General features: G+C 38.9%; 1 protein-coding gene across 3 annotated transcripts in view; it reads right to left on the bottom strand.

Moving 5' to 3' along the window:
* Positions 1-1,243: 1,243 nt before the first annotated feature.
* Positions 1,244-16,678, bottom strand: part of tsc1b (TSC complex subunit 1b) — a 30,101-nt gene continuing 14,666 nt past the window's right edge. The window contains exons 10-22 of one of the 3 annotated variants that reach the window (XM_051677624.1): positions 13,976-14,141; positions 13,346-13,464; positions 12,858-12,954; positions 12,163-12,255; positions 9,588-10,182; positions 8,415-8,458; positions 7,232-7,398; positions 6,368-6,550; positions 5,829-5,939; positions 5,259-5,381; positions 4,934-5,121; positions 4,473-4,646; positions 1,244-3,517 (exon numbers count right to left, since the gene is read on the bottom strand). In XM_051677624.1, the coding sequence (XP_051533584.1) occupies positions 2,893-3,517; positions 4,473-4,646; positions 4,934-5,121; positions 5,259-5,381; positions 5,829-5,939; positions 6,368-6,550; positions 7,232-7,398; positions 8,415-8,458; positions 9,588-10,182; positions 12,163-12,255; positions 12,858-12,954; positions 13,346-13,464; positions 13,976-14,141 (2,685 nt within the window). In that variant the 3' untranslated portion in view covers positions 1,244-2,892. The remainder of the gene's footprint in view (positions 3,518-4,472; positions 4,647-4,933; positions 5,122-5,258; positions 5,382-5,828; positions 5,940-6,367; positions 6,551-7,231; positions 7,399-8,414; positions 8,459-9,587; positions 10,183-12,162; positions 12,256-12,857; positions 12,955-13,345; positions 13,465-13,975; positions 14,142-16,678) is intronic. The other 2 variants (XM_051677625.1, XM_051677626.1) reach the window with 2 other exon arrangements.

Raw genomic sequence — 16,678 nt, 5'->3', positions numbered from 1 at the left:
TAACACAAGCATCTGCTTTAAGAAACTTTTCTACCCAACCCTGCATTCCCTCCCCCAACAAACCCCTGAACTTTCATCTCCAGAGACGGAGATCAAATTCATACGTTCCTTTCATTTCACACTGATTGTACCTTGTGTCTTGTTAAGTCATAGTTCCTATTGTTGGCATTACAAGAGGATTGTTTACATGCTCTAGATAGCAAGGCAGAAGGAACAGCAGACACTTCAAGGGGACAACAGGATTTGGTTACAATTCATAAATGACGTCTTTGACTGTCAACTTGGCTATCTTGTGGAGATTCAGTGTCATTTTACACTTTCTACTTGGCGTTATACGGTTCTCATCGCTACGGCCCTCCCACTTTCAGCTCGGAAAAATCTCAACAAATAGTGTCCTCACATTCCTGGTAAAACAATCCAACTAATAATAAAGAACTTGTCACGTATTTACCCCTCTAACTGATATGCAAATATACGAATAGATGTGCTTGAGTAATACACAAAACCAGTATCAAAACCAGGACATTTAAACTCTACAGAATACTGTCACTGTCTTATCAAGTATTTGGCACTCAGAAAGCAAAATTAATAATAATATTCAAATAACTGCAGTGCACTGAAGTGAGAGGGTTAAAGGGATTGTTCACCCAAAAATGAAAATTCTCCCATCATTTACTCACCCTCATACCATCCCAGATGTGTATGACTCTCTTGCTTCTGCTGAACACAAACAAAGATTTTTAGAAGAATATTTAGCTCTGTTGGTCCATACAATGCAAGTGAACGGGTACCAAAACTTTGAAGCTCCAAAAGCACATAAAGGCAGCATAAAAGTAATCCATATGACTCCAGTGGTTAAATCCATGTCTTCTGAAGTGATATGATAAGTGTGGGTGAGAAACAGATCAATATTCAAGTCTTTTTTTTTTCTTTCAATCAATCTCCACTTTCACATTCTTCTTTCTTAGTTTTTGGCGATCTGAATTCTTCGTGCATATCGCCACCTTTTGGGCAGGGAGGATAATTTATAAACAACTTAAAACAACTTAAATATTGATCTGTTTCTCACCCACACCTATCATATCGCTTCTGAAGACATGGATTTAACCATTAGAGTCTTAAATTACATTTTAAGCTGCCTTTATGTGCTTTTTGGAGCTTCAAAATTTTAGTCACCATTCACTTGCATTGTGAGGACCTACAGAGCTAAAATATTCTTCTAAAAATCCTTGTTTGTGTTCATCAGAAAAAAGAAAGATATACACATCTGGGATGACATGAGGGCGAGTAAATGACGAGATAATTTTTATTTTGGGTGAACTACCCTTTTAAAGAGAGGTAACCAAAGCTGGTAAGTCATCACAAACCACGCCAGAGCCAGGATGTGGCAGGAAAAAAAACAAAGAATTTTACAAACAGTTTCTCATCCAGTTCATGTCTACAATTTTGGTGGAACTCATGCAAAGCATGTATTACTATTCACATTTTCATTTATCTCATTCTACAGAGTTGTAAGAGACTGTGAATTATGATATTGTCAAACTGTTTCATGTTTGACTGTTATTTGATAATTGACTGTTAGGATAATAGCCACTAATTACAATATCTCGATAGGGATTATGGAAGGATAAAATTCTTAAAGACAAAGTATACTTTGGTTTTCTGCATGTCGCTACGTCGGTACAAAGCACGTGGCGCAAATTTATTCATCAACACAGCACGCATTTCCACGTGCAGCACAGTTTTACACGAGGAAAATCTAGGGGGGCACTCCAACCTTAGTACCGGCCATGGTTGTGGCCTACGATAACACTTTTATGGCCATTGTTGGGGGAAAAAATTCCCTTCAATTACAATGTCAAAATAAATAGACTGGACTTTTCAAAAACAGTGACTGGTAATACTCAAAATCAACGTGAAAGGCTGTTTTTCACATAAAAGCAATTGAGGACAAACAAAATAAATAATTTTAAAATTCTATTCATATAAAATGCTCCATGAAGCATGTCAGATCATCCTTCTGTTGTGGTTGTAACATTTAGAGCCCACTTCCCAGACCCAGATTAAGTCTAGTCCAAGACTAAACAGCGTTTTTTTTGTTTTTTTTTTCATGATGAATAACTACTGACAGTGCAATTTAAGTGTTGAGTCTGGGATACAAGCCATTACTTTCATACCACTGGTGGGTTTCCACATACATCTTACACACAGGCAGACATCGTACATACATACACACATTAACATTGTAAAGAAACACATGATTTCAGCACATGAAAAAGCACTTAACATGTCTCAAGTTAAAACCTGATGGTTTATAAAAGAAACACTGACTCCTGCTTGGCACAAAAGGACAGATCCACACATTCAGCTCTGTGCGGATGAGCTGGGAGGGTGTAAGAACTGTACCTTTACTACAACTGAATCAATAATATTGCTTCTAATAGACTATACTCAAAGCTTCCATGTGCTGCAACAGCAACTTGGTTCTTTTAAAGGGAGCTGATAAATTAGCAAAACAATACTTAAAGATGTAGCAGTGAAATTTATGGTGACAAATAGAGTGTGCTCGGTAAAAGACATCGGGCCTCATTCACGAAACACGAGCAGAACGAATTTGCATAAAATATACAATGTAAATTGTCATATCAAATTTAATGTTATAATATACTAAATGGTTTTATGAATGATTTTAGTCCATGTTTTCAAATTTTGCTGAGGGTTTTACTAATTTATTGGCTCCAAATCCTGTTGTCTGCTTGTGGAAATGAGACAGATAACACTGAGAATTGAAAGTCTTGCTTACACTCTAATATCTAAATTTGCACATCTCTCCACACACCAAGGCTGATTTGGACTTTCTCTACTGTCTCTCTTGTGCTGTATTCCATAACTTTAGCTGTGCTCCTGGTGACCTTCATTATAGTCCATGATCCTTAACGGTTGCTGCATGGGTCGCTCAGGGCACCTTGAGCTGAATGCGTTTCGGTTATTGGCTCTATGAGCATCAGGCTGAGCTTCTTTAGCAGATGTGATGAGCGTGAAGCTCTGCACAGAGGAGGAGCCGGGAGCACTGGGTATACCCTTCGCTGTCGGCTCCACACAGAGCTCAGTCTTCAGGCCCTGTGATAGGCCAATGAGACGTGGAGGAGCAGCTTCGTCCTCATCGCACTGGCTCTCACTTTTGTTGCGGAACAGCTCTCGTGCCCGCATGCCTAGAAAGCTCTTGGCACTGGGGTAAGAGCCTACAGTGAGGGGGGTGTCAGAGGGGACAAGCGGTCCTGGTGGTCCCAGTGGGGAATGAGGACGGTGAGGGGGCGGTTCCACTAGGACAGGTGGGGGAGTGCCTCGATTGCCGTTAACAGAGGTGGCCACGGTGGGGCTGGTCTTCGGTTGCCCTGTTGATAAAGTGCTGCCATTGCCGCGTGGAGACTGAGGCGACTTGCTGTCCTCTTTGGTGGATGTTTTCACTGACCTGTCCACCACAATGACACTGTGACACCAGAAACAACCGTAAGAACTGTAACAATCATGAGAATTTTTTATGTATTTAAAACACTGAAATTAAGGAAAGATTCCCCCAACCCTCAAACAAAACTAACCATAACAGGGACTTTCCACACAAGATTAAAAATTGGTGGCCCATTACTTTCTTTTAAACAAAAAATGCAAAAATTCCATATTCTTTGGAAGTATAATTATTGTTTATTATTTTATTAGATAATAGTTTATCACAGCATGAAATGTAGCTAGTTTCAACTCATCAAATATTTGACTAATTGCTTAAAGGGATAGTTCACCCAAAAAATGACAATTCTGTCATCATTTACTCACCCTCATACCATTCCAGATGTGTATGACTTTCTTTCTTCTGCTGAACACAAGTGAACATTTTTAGAAGAATATCTCAGCTCTGAAGGTCCATACAATGAAAGTAAATGGTGACCAAAATTTTTAAGCTCCAAAAAGCATATAAAAGGCAGCATAAAAGTAATCCATAAGACTCCAGTGGTTAAATCTTTATCTTTAGAAGTGATATGATAGGTGTGGATGAGAAACAGATAAATATTTGTTTTTATTATAAATTCCCCTCCCTGCCCAGTAAGTGGTGATATGCATGAAGAAAGTGAATCAGCAAAAACAAAAAGAAGAATGTGAAAGTGGAGAATGATAGCAAAAAAATATTGATCTGTTTCTCACCCACACCTATCATATTGCTTCTAAAGATATGGATTTAACCACTGGAGTCGTATGGATTACTTTTATGCTGCCTTTATATGCTTTTGAAGCTTCAAAATTTTGGTTCCCATTCACTTGTATTGGATGGACCTACAGAGCTGAAATATTCTTCTAAAAATCTGTGTGTTCAGCAGAAGAAAGAAAGTCATACACATCTGGGATGGCATGAAGGTGAGTAAATGATGAGAGAATTTTCATATTTGGGTGAACTCTCTCTTAAATTGTTTTGAAAGTACCTAGACTCTGCAGAAATGTGGGGCTCAGTGGCGCCCTCTGCTTGTGTGGCTGAAGCAGTGGCAGAGGAGTCTTCAGTTTCCAGTCTGCTGTACAGTTGCAACAGCTCAGTCTGCAGTGCCAGAGTTATCCGCCGCTGGGCCTGATACCTGCTCTCAGAGGCCTGCAGCTCCCCTCTGAGAGACAGAAAGCGAAAAAGAGATTGTGAGACAATGCTGAGGCTAGAATGGAAACGAAAGTATATTATATGTAAAAGTGGCGGGAGAAGGTTTTAGGGATATAGGAATTAATGCAAAACATATTTGAGATAACCTCAGAATATCAGCTAGCAATGATTACAAATAATTCACACACATATGTTCACAGAAATCTCAAACTAATATACTAACACACTAAGTGCATAATTTTATCTCTTTTGGTGAAACAACAGTTGCTTTATGAGACAGATACAGAGCTCTCATACTTGGCTTGGGCTTTGACATCTTCTAGGAACTTCTTTTGTTCTGCAATCAGGTGCTCTTTCTTGGAAAGTTGTGTCTCCAGTTCTGCCACTCTCTGATGAGCAGCATCCAGCTTTTGGTTCTGGAATAACAAATTCTGCTTAAGACATTCCGTCTCCTTCCCCCAAGACATCTGCAGCATCTGCACCTCCTATAGGAGAGAAAAGGAGTTAAGCAGGGATATGAAGAAGAAAAAAACAGAGAGAGATGATGACAATGTGAGCTGCATTTGTGTCAAGATGAAAGAGACAGTGGGCTTGTTCTCCTGACGTGACGTAAAACATTTACCTTGCTTGTGTCTGGTCCGGCCTGCTGCAGCTCCTGAACGCACAGTTTATGAGCTTCTCCCAACAGCAATAGCTGTTTATTGAGAAAACTCAACTGCTGCTGAATACTTTCACTCGAGGATAACTAAGGAAAAGACAAATGAGAGGAAGTATGACATTTACCACAACAAATTTTATTCCACTACATATTTAAAGGGATATTCCAGATTAAATATAGGTTAAGCTCTATCGTAAACATCTGTGGCATGCTGTTGACTACCACAGAAAATTATTTAGACTCGTCATTCTGTTTATAAAAAAATTGTTTACAGTAATGGTGTGCAGCACTGCAAATAAACATTTAAAATATTTAAATTTTTTACAAGTTTAATTGTTATGGTCATACTTTTCATATGGCACCAACATATTTTCAATGTTTATTTTTAGTGCTGCATTCTTGCATGCTAGAATTTTTTTTTTTTTTAAACAAACTAAAGATATTTATAACAAACTTTATATATTTTAATACTAACTGAACATAACCAGACGGAAACATTGGAGCTTAATGAGTCAGTGGGAAAGTTTTCCTTACCTTGGCAGTGAGCTGGTTCAGCAGGTGTCCTGTGTGGCACACCTTGTTGTTCGCCATCTGAAGTTCCGCCTCTATCTCGCCTATTCGCTTCTGGCATTCTTGTAACTTACTCTGATTGAAGGGTCACAGATGTACATTAAAATAGCATACTTATTTTAAACTCTACACTGTGACAGGTGCAACAAAAAGGGAAAAAATAGTATCACTTTAAGAAACAATAATTTACATGAATTTGAATAGGAATGTGTTTGATTTTATGCTAGCTACCATATTAATAAATTGGCTGATATATGGCTATTTTGAGCTTACTGGCATCAGCCAAAACCGCACCCACTTGGTCAATTAACAAAAGTGTTAGCTTCAAAGTCTACATAGCATTGTCAAATTATTTCCCACAAGGCCTTGTCAATAGATAATGCATGTTTTTGTGCATCCCCCCCTTGTGTAAGAGTCATTTGTTAAGATTCTTATTTATTGACAAATATTGACATAATTGTGTGTCTGTGTAAGTCAGTTTGAGAGAATTGCATGTGACTTACCTGTAACTCCTGGTTTTTGGTATAGTAGTCATCTTTGGCCTGCTGTAGTTGCCGTATCTGGCTATGCAGGCATGTAACTACTGTCTCTCTGTCATCCCAGAGCTGCCTGTATCTCTGCTGCTCCACCTGCAGGCTCTCTTTCAGAGACATGACATCCACATCCTGCAGGTTCAGCTGGGCCTTCTGCACACAAAATCAACTCTAAATGGAACTCAATGAAGGATCTGGCCCTCGGTTGCCCTCTAGTGATCAATAAAGGTTTTGTCTGGCACCCCCGAACTAGCATAAATTAATGGATATGCCAACATATACTGATGAAAAGTAAATATTTTTTGCCCTGTCAAATCTCTAAAGTGCAAAAAAAAAAAAAAAAAGTAAAAATAAACAACATTTTGACACAAATCTAATTTATATTTAATCCTAAAAGAGCTAAACATTCATGGCAAAATGTTTCACTGGAGTTTCTGCTGGTTAGCTTTTATATTGAAATTACAAACGGTACAGGATTATAAAAGAAAATTAAAAAAAAAAACAAGGACCTACTACTGCAATTTCAAATGTATTTTTCTTCTAATGTTGAAGTGGAAGAGCTAAAAGGTTCAACTAATATGCAGTATTTGCTATGACTTGTTACCTAGCATGTAATAAACTACTGTATGTTTTTAAGAAATGCTCAGTAAAAATGTTTATACACAAATAAGTACTCTTCTCTTTATTAATGAAGCCTGATCCCTTTTTCAGTCCATCTGCCCTCTTTTTTGTCAACACAACTTTGTTATATCTGATGGCTTTAATTCTAACATACAGCCAACCAGAAACCCATCATTTAACAGTCTGTGACACTGAGCTATTATAGGACATTACCATAGCGTTATTCTGCTCCTCAAGTGCAGTGGCATTGATGATGCGGCGAAGCAGACGACGGTTACGGACAGCATGCTGCTCTCGCTTATAGCGCTCGTACAGGAGCTGGTTGTGTAGCAGAAGCAGTTGACTGCGCAGTGTGTGCAGCTCATCCAGGGGAGCAGAACCTGAACGTGAGGAAGACAACAAAGTATGCGAAAAGATAAAAGAGAGGTGATGGATGGATGGAAGGAAGGAAGATATAAGAAAGAAGGAAGGAACGAAGGAAGTAAGGAACGAAGGAAGGAAGGAATGAACGAAGGAAGGAAGGAATATATTAAGAAATAAAGGAGGAAGGAACGTAAAGAACAGAAGGAACATAGAAATAGAGGAAGGAAGGAAGGAACATAATAGGAAGTAAAGGAGGAAGGAAAGGAAGGAAGGAACATTGGAAGGGAGTGAGTAAGGAAGAAACATGGTAGGAAGTAAAGGAGGGAGGAAATAATGAACATGGTAGGAAGTAAAGGAGGAAGGAGGGAAGAAGGAAGGAAGGAATAAATTAGGAAATAAAGGAGGAAAAAGGAAGATAGTAGGAAGGAAGGAAGGAAGGAAGGAACATGGTAAGAAGTAAAGGTGAAGAAAGGGAGGTAGGAAGCAAGGTATATATTAGGAAGGAAGGAAGATAATAGGAAGGAAAGGAGCGAATGAAGTAAAGAATACAGGAGAAAGGAAGGAATGAAGATGGTAGGAAGAAGGAAGACAGTAGGAAGTACAGGAAGAAGGGAGGAAGGAAGAAAGAAGGAAGAAACATGGTAGGAAGTAAAGGGAGAAAAAAGGGGGGGAAGAAAGAAAGAGAAAGAAAGAAAAAGACAAATGACAGAAAGAAGTTAGTCCAACCAAATATCATCAATGACCAGATGAATGTCCTAAACTGAACCCTTAAATACACAATTACAAATACATAAATCCTTTTTTTTAAGCCACTCTCATGACTAGTCTTCTCTCACATGACTGTACATTTTAAATATTTGTCAAAAGTACTAAACATTTCTTTAGGTGTAAAACTTTGTGGAAAAACATTTGTTAGGGTACCTTTACATGTTTGGGTCATTTGTACCACTTAGACCACATCACTGTTTCTCTTTACTCTGAAAGCACTTCTATTCAACAAGCAGTAAATGTGTGCTCATGCAATGTTGTTTACCTCCAAAGTGTGTCCAGTCAGCTGACTTGCTTGGCAGGGGTAATCTGAGAGAGATTGTGGAAATGTTGGGAGAAAGGAAGATAAAAAACAGAGGGGCTCAACGAGGTCAGTGGAAATGTGACAATAATTGTGGACACACTGCTTTTCTGGCAAGAGACAGCCTTTCCGCACAGAACCCTCTCTGATCCGAGCCAAATCACACCTAAATTTGTGAGCCCAGTAACCTAACTCAGTTATGTATCTTCGAGTGAAGGCTGTGCATGCTGTAGGGCAGGGAGGAGAGAGAAGCAATGCTCTGATTGAATTCTGTTAACACTGGCTATGCTGTTGTGCTGTTGGCTGATTTGTGTGGCAGTGGATATGAGACGGGACAATGCAGACAGTTGTTTCAGTGTGATAGTGAGTGAGTGGGCTCAGGGCAAATCTGCGACCAGTCTGGCCCAGTTCTGCTGAAAAAGCCTCAGAGTAAGACCGGCAGCCCTTCTTTGGCAAACTTTAAGTTGTCTAGTTTGGAAAAAGAAAAGTTAATTTTATACAGAAAAAGTGAGTGTTAACCTCATTACCACAAAATTAGGATGTTGTGGATTGTTGCCTATGCGGTTATAAAGATGTCTGAGTTGTTGTTAGCACATTGCTATGCAATTAGGGCATTGCTAAGGTGTTCTGGCTGGTTTCTAGGTGGTTTTTTAATGGCCTAAGTCTAAAGACCCCAAGTCTCTGTAATATTCTGGTCACAAGATATGATCTGGTCCCTCCTTTCTTGTAAATTTATGGGATTTTTTCATGTCTGTTTTATCATTTGACCAGGCAAAAATGATAAATTCAGTCTTTTAGAAAAGTATCAGTACACCTCTCCTCAACAAAATGCACAATTTGAGCAAACATTCAGGTCCGTAGTACAAACGTGTTTGCCATAAGAAGGCTTTTTGAAGATGCTTTTAAGCGAAGTGGATTATAGTACACTTATTACAGAGACAATAGCTTTAGAGTTTACAACCTGAACTTAAGTATCTTGCTCAAGGGCATAATAGTGATTATTCACTGATCACCCATTGCAGGGTTCTAACCTACGACCTTTTGTTTACAAGCCCAGATATTTAACCACCAGGTCATACCACTACAAGTTTGATGAATTGCAAACTTTGAATATTACAATCGAAAGAAAAGCCTCACCTCTTCAATACTTTATCATGGGCGTCGCCGCCCTGCTGCACGAGGCGATCCAGCACCTCCAATGGGGAGGCAGACATGACCCCCTGTACACCTTCTTCCTCCCCTTCCTTGCCCACGTCACCTCTCTGGAACCTCACAATTTCTGAGGTCTTCCTTCCCACAAACATGGATGCCACCCGGGGCAGGGCCATGTCAAACAGAGCCTCGTACGGTAGGGGTGGTGGTTTGCATGGGCTAGGGGAACACAACCCGTATTTAAGGGCCTCGTCCCCAGGTGCAGAGGGGCTCTGATGGAGGTGTCTGTGTGTTGGGTGCTCAATGGGTGTGAACACTGGTTGGAAAGTCCAGGGATGCTCCTGGGACATTCCTTTGCTGACTCTGCCTCTGTCCCCGGGTGTGATGTCAGTCTTGTCAGGGGTGGAGATGGTATTGTGAGGGTCTCTAATCGAGCCGACTAGAGCAGAAGAGGGTAGGAGTTTCTCCTGGGCTCCGGTTAAGGTCTCTGTGGTGCTGAGGAATGGTGAGTCAAAGCCACGAAGACCAGCTAAATCCCGCTTGTCCTCAGTCAGCTTTAAAAGCTCTTCTGTGATGGCAGCTGAGAGGATGACATAGAAAAAATGTATGAAGACACTTCCAGATCACCTTGTTCATCTTTATATTTTCTTGTAACCAGTGTCAGAAATTAACCACAGAAAAAGACAAAAATGGCCCAGATTTTTTAATGTTATTGAATTTGTGTTTATTTTTTATTTGTCATCTAACATTTGATATATTTTGTTATATTCTATTAGGCCTATTTATTTAGGAGTTCAGTGTCTCAGAGGTGAGAATTGTTGTAATTGTACCAAATGTGTGTTTTTGTCATGAAAATAAACTTAAATCAGCTCTAGAAACACTAAAGGCAGAAAAGTCAGAAACTTGAGAGCTATTACATAAAAATCAACTGTGATGTTAAACATTAGAGACTTACACTCACAACCACTTTATTAAGTACACTTGTACACCTACTTATTCATGCGATTATCTAATCAGCCAATCGTGTGGCAGCAGTTCAATGCATAAAATCATGCATATACGAGTCGGGAGCTTCAGTTAATGTTCATGTCAATCATCAAAATGGGGAAAAAATGTGATCTCAATGATTGACTGTGGCATGATTGTTGGAGCTAGATGGACTGGTTTGAGTATTTCTGTCAAATCTCCTGGGATTTTGACTCACAACAGTCTCTAGAGTTTACTCAGAATGGTGCCAAAAACAAAAAGCATCCAGTGGGTGGCAGTTCTGCAGACGGAAACGCCTTGTTGATGAGAGAGGTGAACGGAGAATGGCAAAACTGGTTTGAGCTGACAGAAAGGCTACGGTAACTCAGGTAACTACTCTGTACAATTGTAGTGAGCAGAATAGCATCTTAGAATACACAACAAGTCGAACATTAAGGCGGATGGGCTAAAAGAGCAGAAGACCACATCGGGCAAAGAACAGAAAGTTGAGGCTGCAGTGGGCCTACCATCTTTGCACCTCAGCAGAAATCGAGATTCATCAGACCAGGCTATGTTTTTCCAGTCTTTAACTGTCCAGTTTTGGTGAGCCTGTGCCCACTGCAGCCTCAGCTTTCTGTTCTTGGCTGACAGAAGTGGAACCCAACGTGGCCTTCTGTTGTTGTAGCCCATCTGTCTCAAGGTTCGACGTGCATTCTGAGATGCTATTCTGCTCACTACAATTGTACAGAGCGGTTATCTGAGTTACCGTAGCCTTTCTGTTAGCTCGAACCAGTCTGGCCATTTTCCGTTGACCTCTCTCATCAACAAGGCGTATCTGTCCACAGAACTGCCGCTCACTAGATGTTTTTTGTTTTTGCCACCATTCTGTGTAAACACTAGGGACTGTTGTGAGTGAAAATCCCAGGAGATCAGCAGTTACAGAAATACTCAAACCAGCCTGTCTGGCAACAACAATCATGCCACGGTCAAAATCACTGAGATCACATTTTGTCCCCATTCTTATGGTTGATGTGAACATTAACTGAAGCTCCTGACCTGAATCTACATGATTTTATGCACTGCACTGCTGCCACACGACTGGTTGACTAGATAATCGCATTAATAAGTAGGTGTACAGGTGTTCCTAATAAAGTGGTTGGTGAGTATGTATATAATCTAATGTAGGGACAAGTAAATTATTTAAAATGTATAACAGCAAAGTGTTTTTGTATTACTCTATTATATCAGCTTGTGCATTACTTAAAGCTACTTTTTTTATGTGGATGTGATTTTATAGGTAACAGAAACTACTGTTCAGAATGAGAATTTATTACAATTACCTGACATTCTAAAAATGACCACTGTGTTTTTATATTGTTAGACAAAAATGCCCCTGTAAATTAATTCCAGAGGGTAAATATTTCCTCTTAATAAAATCAATTGGACACTGCTTGTTAACCATTAGTGCATGGGACAAGGGTATAATAGTAGGGCAAATACAAAACTCAGATATGAATTAGTATTAAAGCTGGCTTGATCTCTTGTAAAAGACAAAAATGACCACTGAATAAGAAAGAGATGCTCTCGTTCCTACCATCCTCCCTCTCCTTCTCGATCCTCATTTGCTCTTGCTCCATGTAGACGGAGAGCTCGGTCAGCGTCATGGGCATGTTGTCAATTCTGCCATCTGTGTTAGCCAGCACAAAATATTTAGCTCTAATGATGGCCCATCTAACACTAGCCATTTATGCTAAGTCCTCTAGATTTTAAACCATGCAAACATTAAGTAAGGGATTATGTACAATCAGCCTGTCGTTAATCGCAAAATAAACCCAGACAAGGTGATCAAAGTCTTGTATCACCCAAAAGGGGTTTATTTTGCAATAATGAGGGATAATGTACAGTAAGCCAGTCATTACTGCAAAATAGCCTGTTTTAACCTGAAAGGGTTTGCAATAATGACTTACATGGCTACTTACCAAATAAATTAATAAATGGACATGAAATATTGATTTGAATTGAAATTATTTCATTATGTGAGAAGAGACTGCAGAGTAATACTTATCCATGTAAGAATTTGGTTGCCTGGGACAACAGTCAATTATGCAGTTTAGTGCTCATTCTACAAAAATATTTGACTTAAAAATGCAATTGACTGATCAGAATGAAGTATTCCAGAAAGCTGTGTAATAAATATAATTATACTATTATCTACTTTAAGTTCAGGCTGTTGTATTATAAAACAATTTTTTGTGTAATAACAGGGAATGACAACAGCACATTTCTTACCTCTGTGATTGATCATTTCAGGCCCAATTTTCTCAAGCTCTCTGATTGGCTCCTGCCTGACCAAGGCAGGTTTGATGTAGTCTAAAGGTCTACCATCCTACAGAGTTAAAACACAGTTTTTAATGAGACTACACTAGATTTCACTAATCTCAGAGCAGATCTGCCATTTTAACTTAAGGGACAGTTCACTCAAAAATACTTTCATGTCAACTACTTCTGTAAAATACAAAAGGAGGATTTTAGGCAGAATTTTCATTTTCATTGCATCTTTTTTCCACACAATAAAAGAGAATGGTGACTGAGGCTCACATTCTGCTAAACATTCCCTCTTTTGTGTTCCACAGAGGAAAGAAAGTCATACAGGTTTGGAACAACATGAGAGTGAGTGAATTATGACAGAATTTTGATTTTGGGGTGAACTATCCCTATAAAAGGTTTAATGGGAGATTGCAGATCAGCACAAAAGGTCATCCTCCACATGAGAGTACCTTGCATGGCGGGCTGGAAGTGCTGCGTGGCAGGGACACAGGGGTAAACTCATCCGAGAGACTGGGAGGAGGTGAGGTGGCCGCGGGGGTGCTGGAGGATGAGGTGCCTTTACCACCTGCTGCAGGAAAGAAGACAAGAGACTTGAGTCACCAGAACACAAAATTCATGCCAGTGCTTGGGATATGGAGGCCCGATGCTTTCAATTGGCTGAAGAGTAGTGTGCTAAAACTCCCCTAGCTACACAGTAACGTTTGTGTCTTGTAGAAACAACTAAAATACAGTTGTAATCAGCTAATATTATGTCCTGTAATTAATAGTAACAGTGTTGCACATTATGATTTCAATATTAAGTTCAAGCTGAAACGCAACGCAATCGTACGTTGCCGTACAGTGCCAATTAACTTGCAGTTAATACATTTGTAGCTAGCGCCTAGCTATATATTAATTCAATACCATGATAATACTGTATACAGTGATGAAAGCTTATTAAACAATTATCTTGATGTGAAAATGTGATACCGTCACATGCCTACCTCCAGCACAATTAACTAAACATCAAGGTTATCGTTCTTATAAATGCAGCTATAACTGGGAATAATATTTACTAAAGTGCAAGACATTACAGTTACCAGGTGTGCTGTAGAGGCGACTAGGTAGGTGAGAGGCAATCTGGGACAGTTCCAGGTTCGGGGACATCCCACGTGAGGGAGGGGGTGTGGCCATGCCACATTGGGAGGAGGGGCTCCAGAGGGAATCCTTAACACCATATGTGGCAATAAATTCACAGCTGGAGTTCTAAAAATAAACAAACAAAAAGTCGCTTGACTGTCTATACAAACTCTGGTGTTTTTATATAATATATATATATATATATATTTTTTTTTTTTTTTCTCCATGATATTTCAACCCAATTCTCCAAACTGCAAAGAAATTGTTTGGGAATTTTAGATAATTTCCCTCATTTTATTCCTTTAATTTGAATTCATTCTCATAGTCGAACAATAGATTCATCAACATGTAGATTTTGTATACAAGATGGTGTTGACCAATATTAAATGATATAGGCAAGAAGAACAGTGAGGCGGTCAAATTAAAATGTGAAATTTTAATATTCATCGAATTTATGATAAAAATGCACATTCGAATGCAAAAATGAGCATTCGAATTCTGGATATATGCCAAGCACTTATGATGACTTACATTCTTGGGCTAAAACAGACGTAGTGCAACAAATAAAAAAAAAGAACGTGGGTTTTTCGAGACATGTTTTAAAGGTTGAATTTAAAGGTCCCTCTAGCACAGGGGTTCTCAACGGGGGCATTCAAAGGATGCTGGGGCGCTGAGAGCAAATTAGTAGAGAGGGGGAGGGGGGTGTTAGGTTACAAATGGGGGGCGTTTATCAGTCATAATAATCAAATCTATCATCATCATCGTCTTTGCATTAAAAAGTTTATCTAGACTTGTATATCAGTTGGTTCTCAATTATAAGGGTTGGTACGCATTTGTACCGTGGTTCATCTGATTTTGAAATCTAGCGACGCATCTGAAGTATCTGGTTTAACAGCGTCAAATACACAGGCGGAGGCACAACCACAGCTAATGCACCTGTATGGCTCTGTAGATGGATACGGCTCAATGGACAGAGCAGTGCGAGCGCAAAGCTCTTAAAGCATGAGCTCTTAAACTCGCAGCTTTGCGAGAATCAGTGAGAAGCACGGGGCGAGAAGCAGAAACCATTTAAATTTGTCACAGAATTTCACCCTTGAATTTATTATAGTAACACTAACTGTACTTTAGGAAGAAATAGATTGATAATAAATATTATCATATCACTACTTCAGCTCTATTACATTTGTCATAGGCTACAAATAGGGAAGTGAGGAAATATAATTAATTTTTGTTACAATTTTTGTTTTATATTTTGTATTTATTGTTTTTACATGTGTTTAGAGTAGGTCTACTGTTTATAATTACAAAAATGCCATAGTTTGTTTTATAGAAATCATGTTACATTTAACCATGATAGTGATGAATATCCATGCTTCCATGTGCTTACTATGGTCTTGTTAGAAATACCACTGTTAAAACTATAAAAATAAATAATGAATAAATTAACATTTACAAAAGGCAAATGTAAAATATATTAACAATATCACTTTTATTATTAGTTTCTGTCTTCGAATTTTCATTTTATAGGCTCCAGATATAGCCCACCATCTGCTTGAATTCAAGACACGCAAGGTTTGGGCTCACATTCGTGACGCGTAACCCTGCTGAATTTATTAACAAAACTTAAAATTATGCAATGCATCGAAGTTGCATTGAGCAAATTAAGCAAATAACACAAATATTGAGTTTTGTGTAAGGGAATGGGTAAGGGAATGAAGTGGGGGGGCGTTCATCCAAAAAACTGGTTGAGAACCACTGCTTTAGCACATGCTTGCTTACATAAAAAAGATGGATGCATTTGGAGTGAAGGACCCCCAGAGGTGGAGGTCTTTGGCAGTTGTGTCTTGACTATGGCACCGGTATAGGCTAATGTCAAACACCAAGTTAACACAGAACCGTCTACTGATGCGTTTCTTTTCTTGTTTTATACTTTTTTTTTTTACTTAATACCTGAGAATATGAACTGGGCTTTTGACTTTATCATTTTATGCACAATTGTTAACCAGATGTTCTTTGCAATTAACAATAGCTAGAACAGGGTGCTGGTGTACGTGTACATAGAAGACAATGTTGATTTAAAAATCAGATGTCTTGTAGATTCCCCCCCCCCTCAAATAATGTCTTAAAAAATGTAAATATAATTTGAATTTTGGTGATATTTCAGTTTGAATTTTGAGATTTTGAATAGAAGCAGCAACAAGTTGCACCAAAACAGATTCATACCTTTGAATATAACAGATTAATCCAGAATAATTCCTTGGTATATAAACTTATTCATAAAGCCTATTTTATCCCATATATTCCAAACAAATTAACATTTCACAAAATGTAAATTGTTGCTTGTAATTTTACCATGTAGGGCATATTGATCCCTGTATGCCCAACACAATGTTAAAATATGGGTTATCGGAAACTGACATTTTTCAACAATGACATACAAAGCATTTACCAAACCGCACCGAAACCATGACCACATGAGCTTAATACAAACCAAACCATGAGAAATTTGAACCATTAGACCCCTAACACTAACATTTGACTACATCTCAATTTAGTCCCAATGGGAACGTAAGTGCACTACTGACTGTTTGTTTTGTGCCTGCGGTGGGTTAAGCAGAATAAAGGTCCTGACACTGGGAGGTAACACCCGAGAAAAAGCACTT

Source organism: Myxocyprinus asiaticus, chromosome 38 (assembly GCF_019703515.2).
Source record: "Myxocyprinus asiaticus isolate MX2 ecotype Aquarium Trade chromosome 38, UBuf_Myxa_2, whole genome shotgun sequence".
Classification (NCBI taxonomy): Eukaryota; Metazoa; Chordata; class Actinopteri; order Cypriniformes; family Catostomidae; genus Myxocyprinus; species Myxocyprinus asiaticus.
Note: the sequence above shows the minus strand (reverse complement) of the source record. Positions and strands in the feature narration are given on the sequence as shown.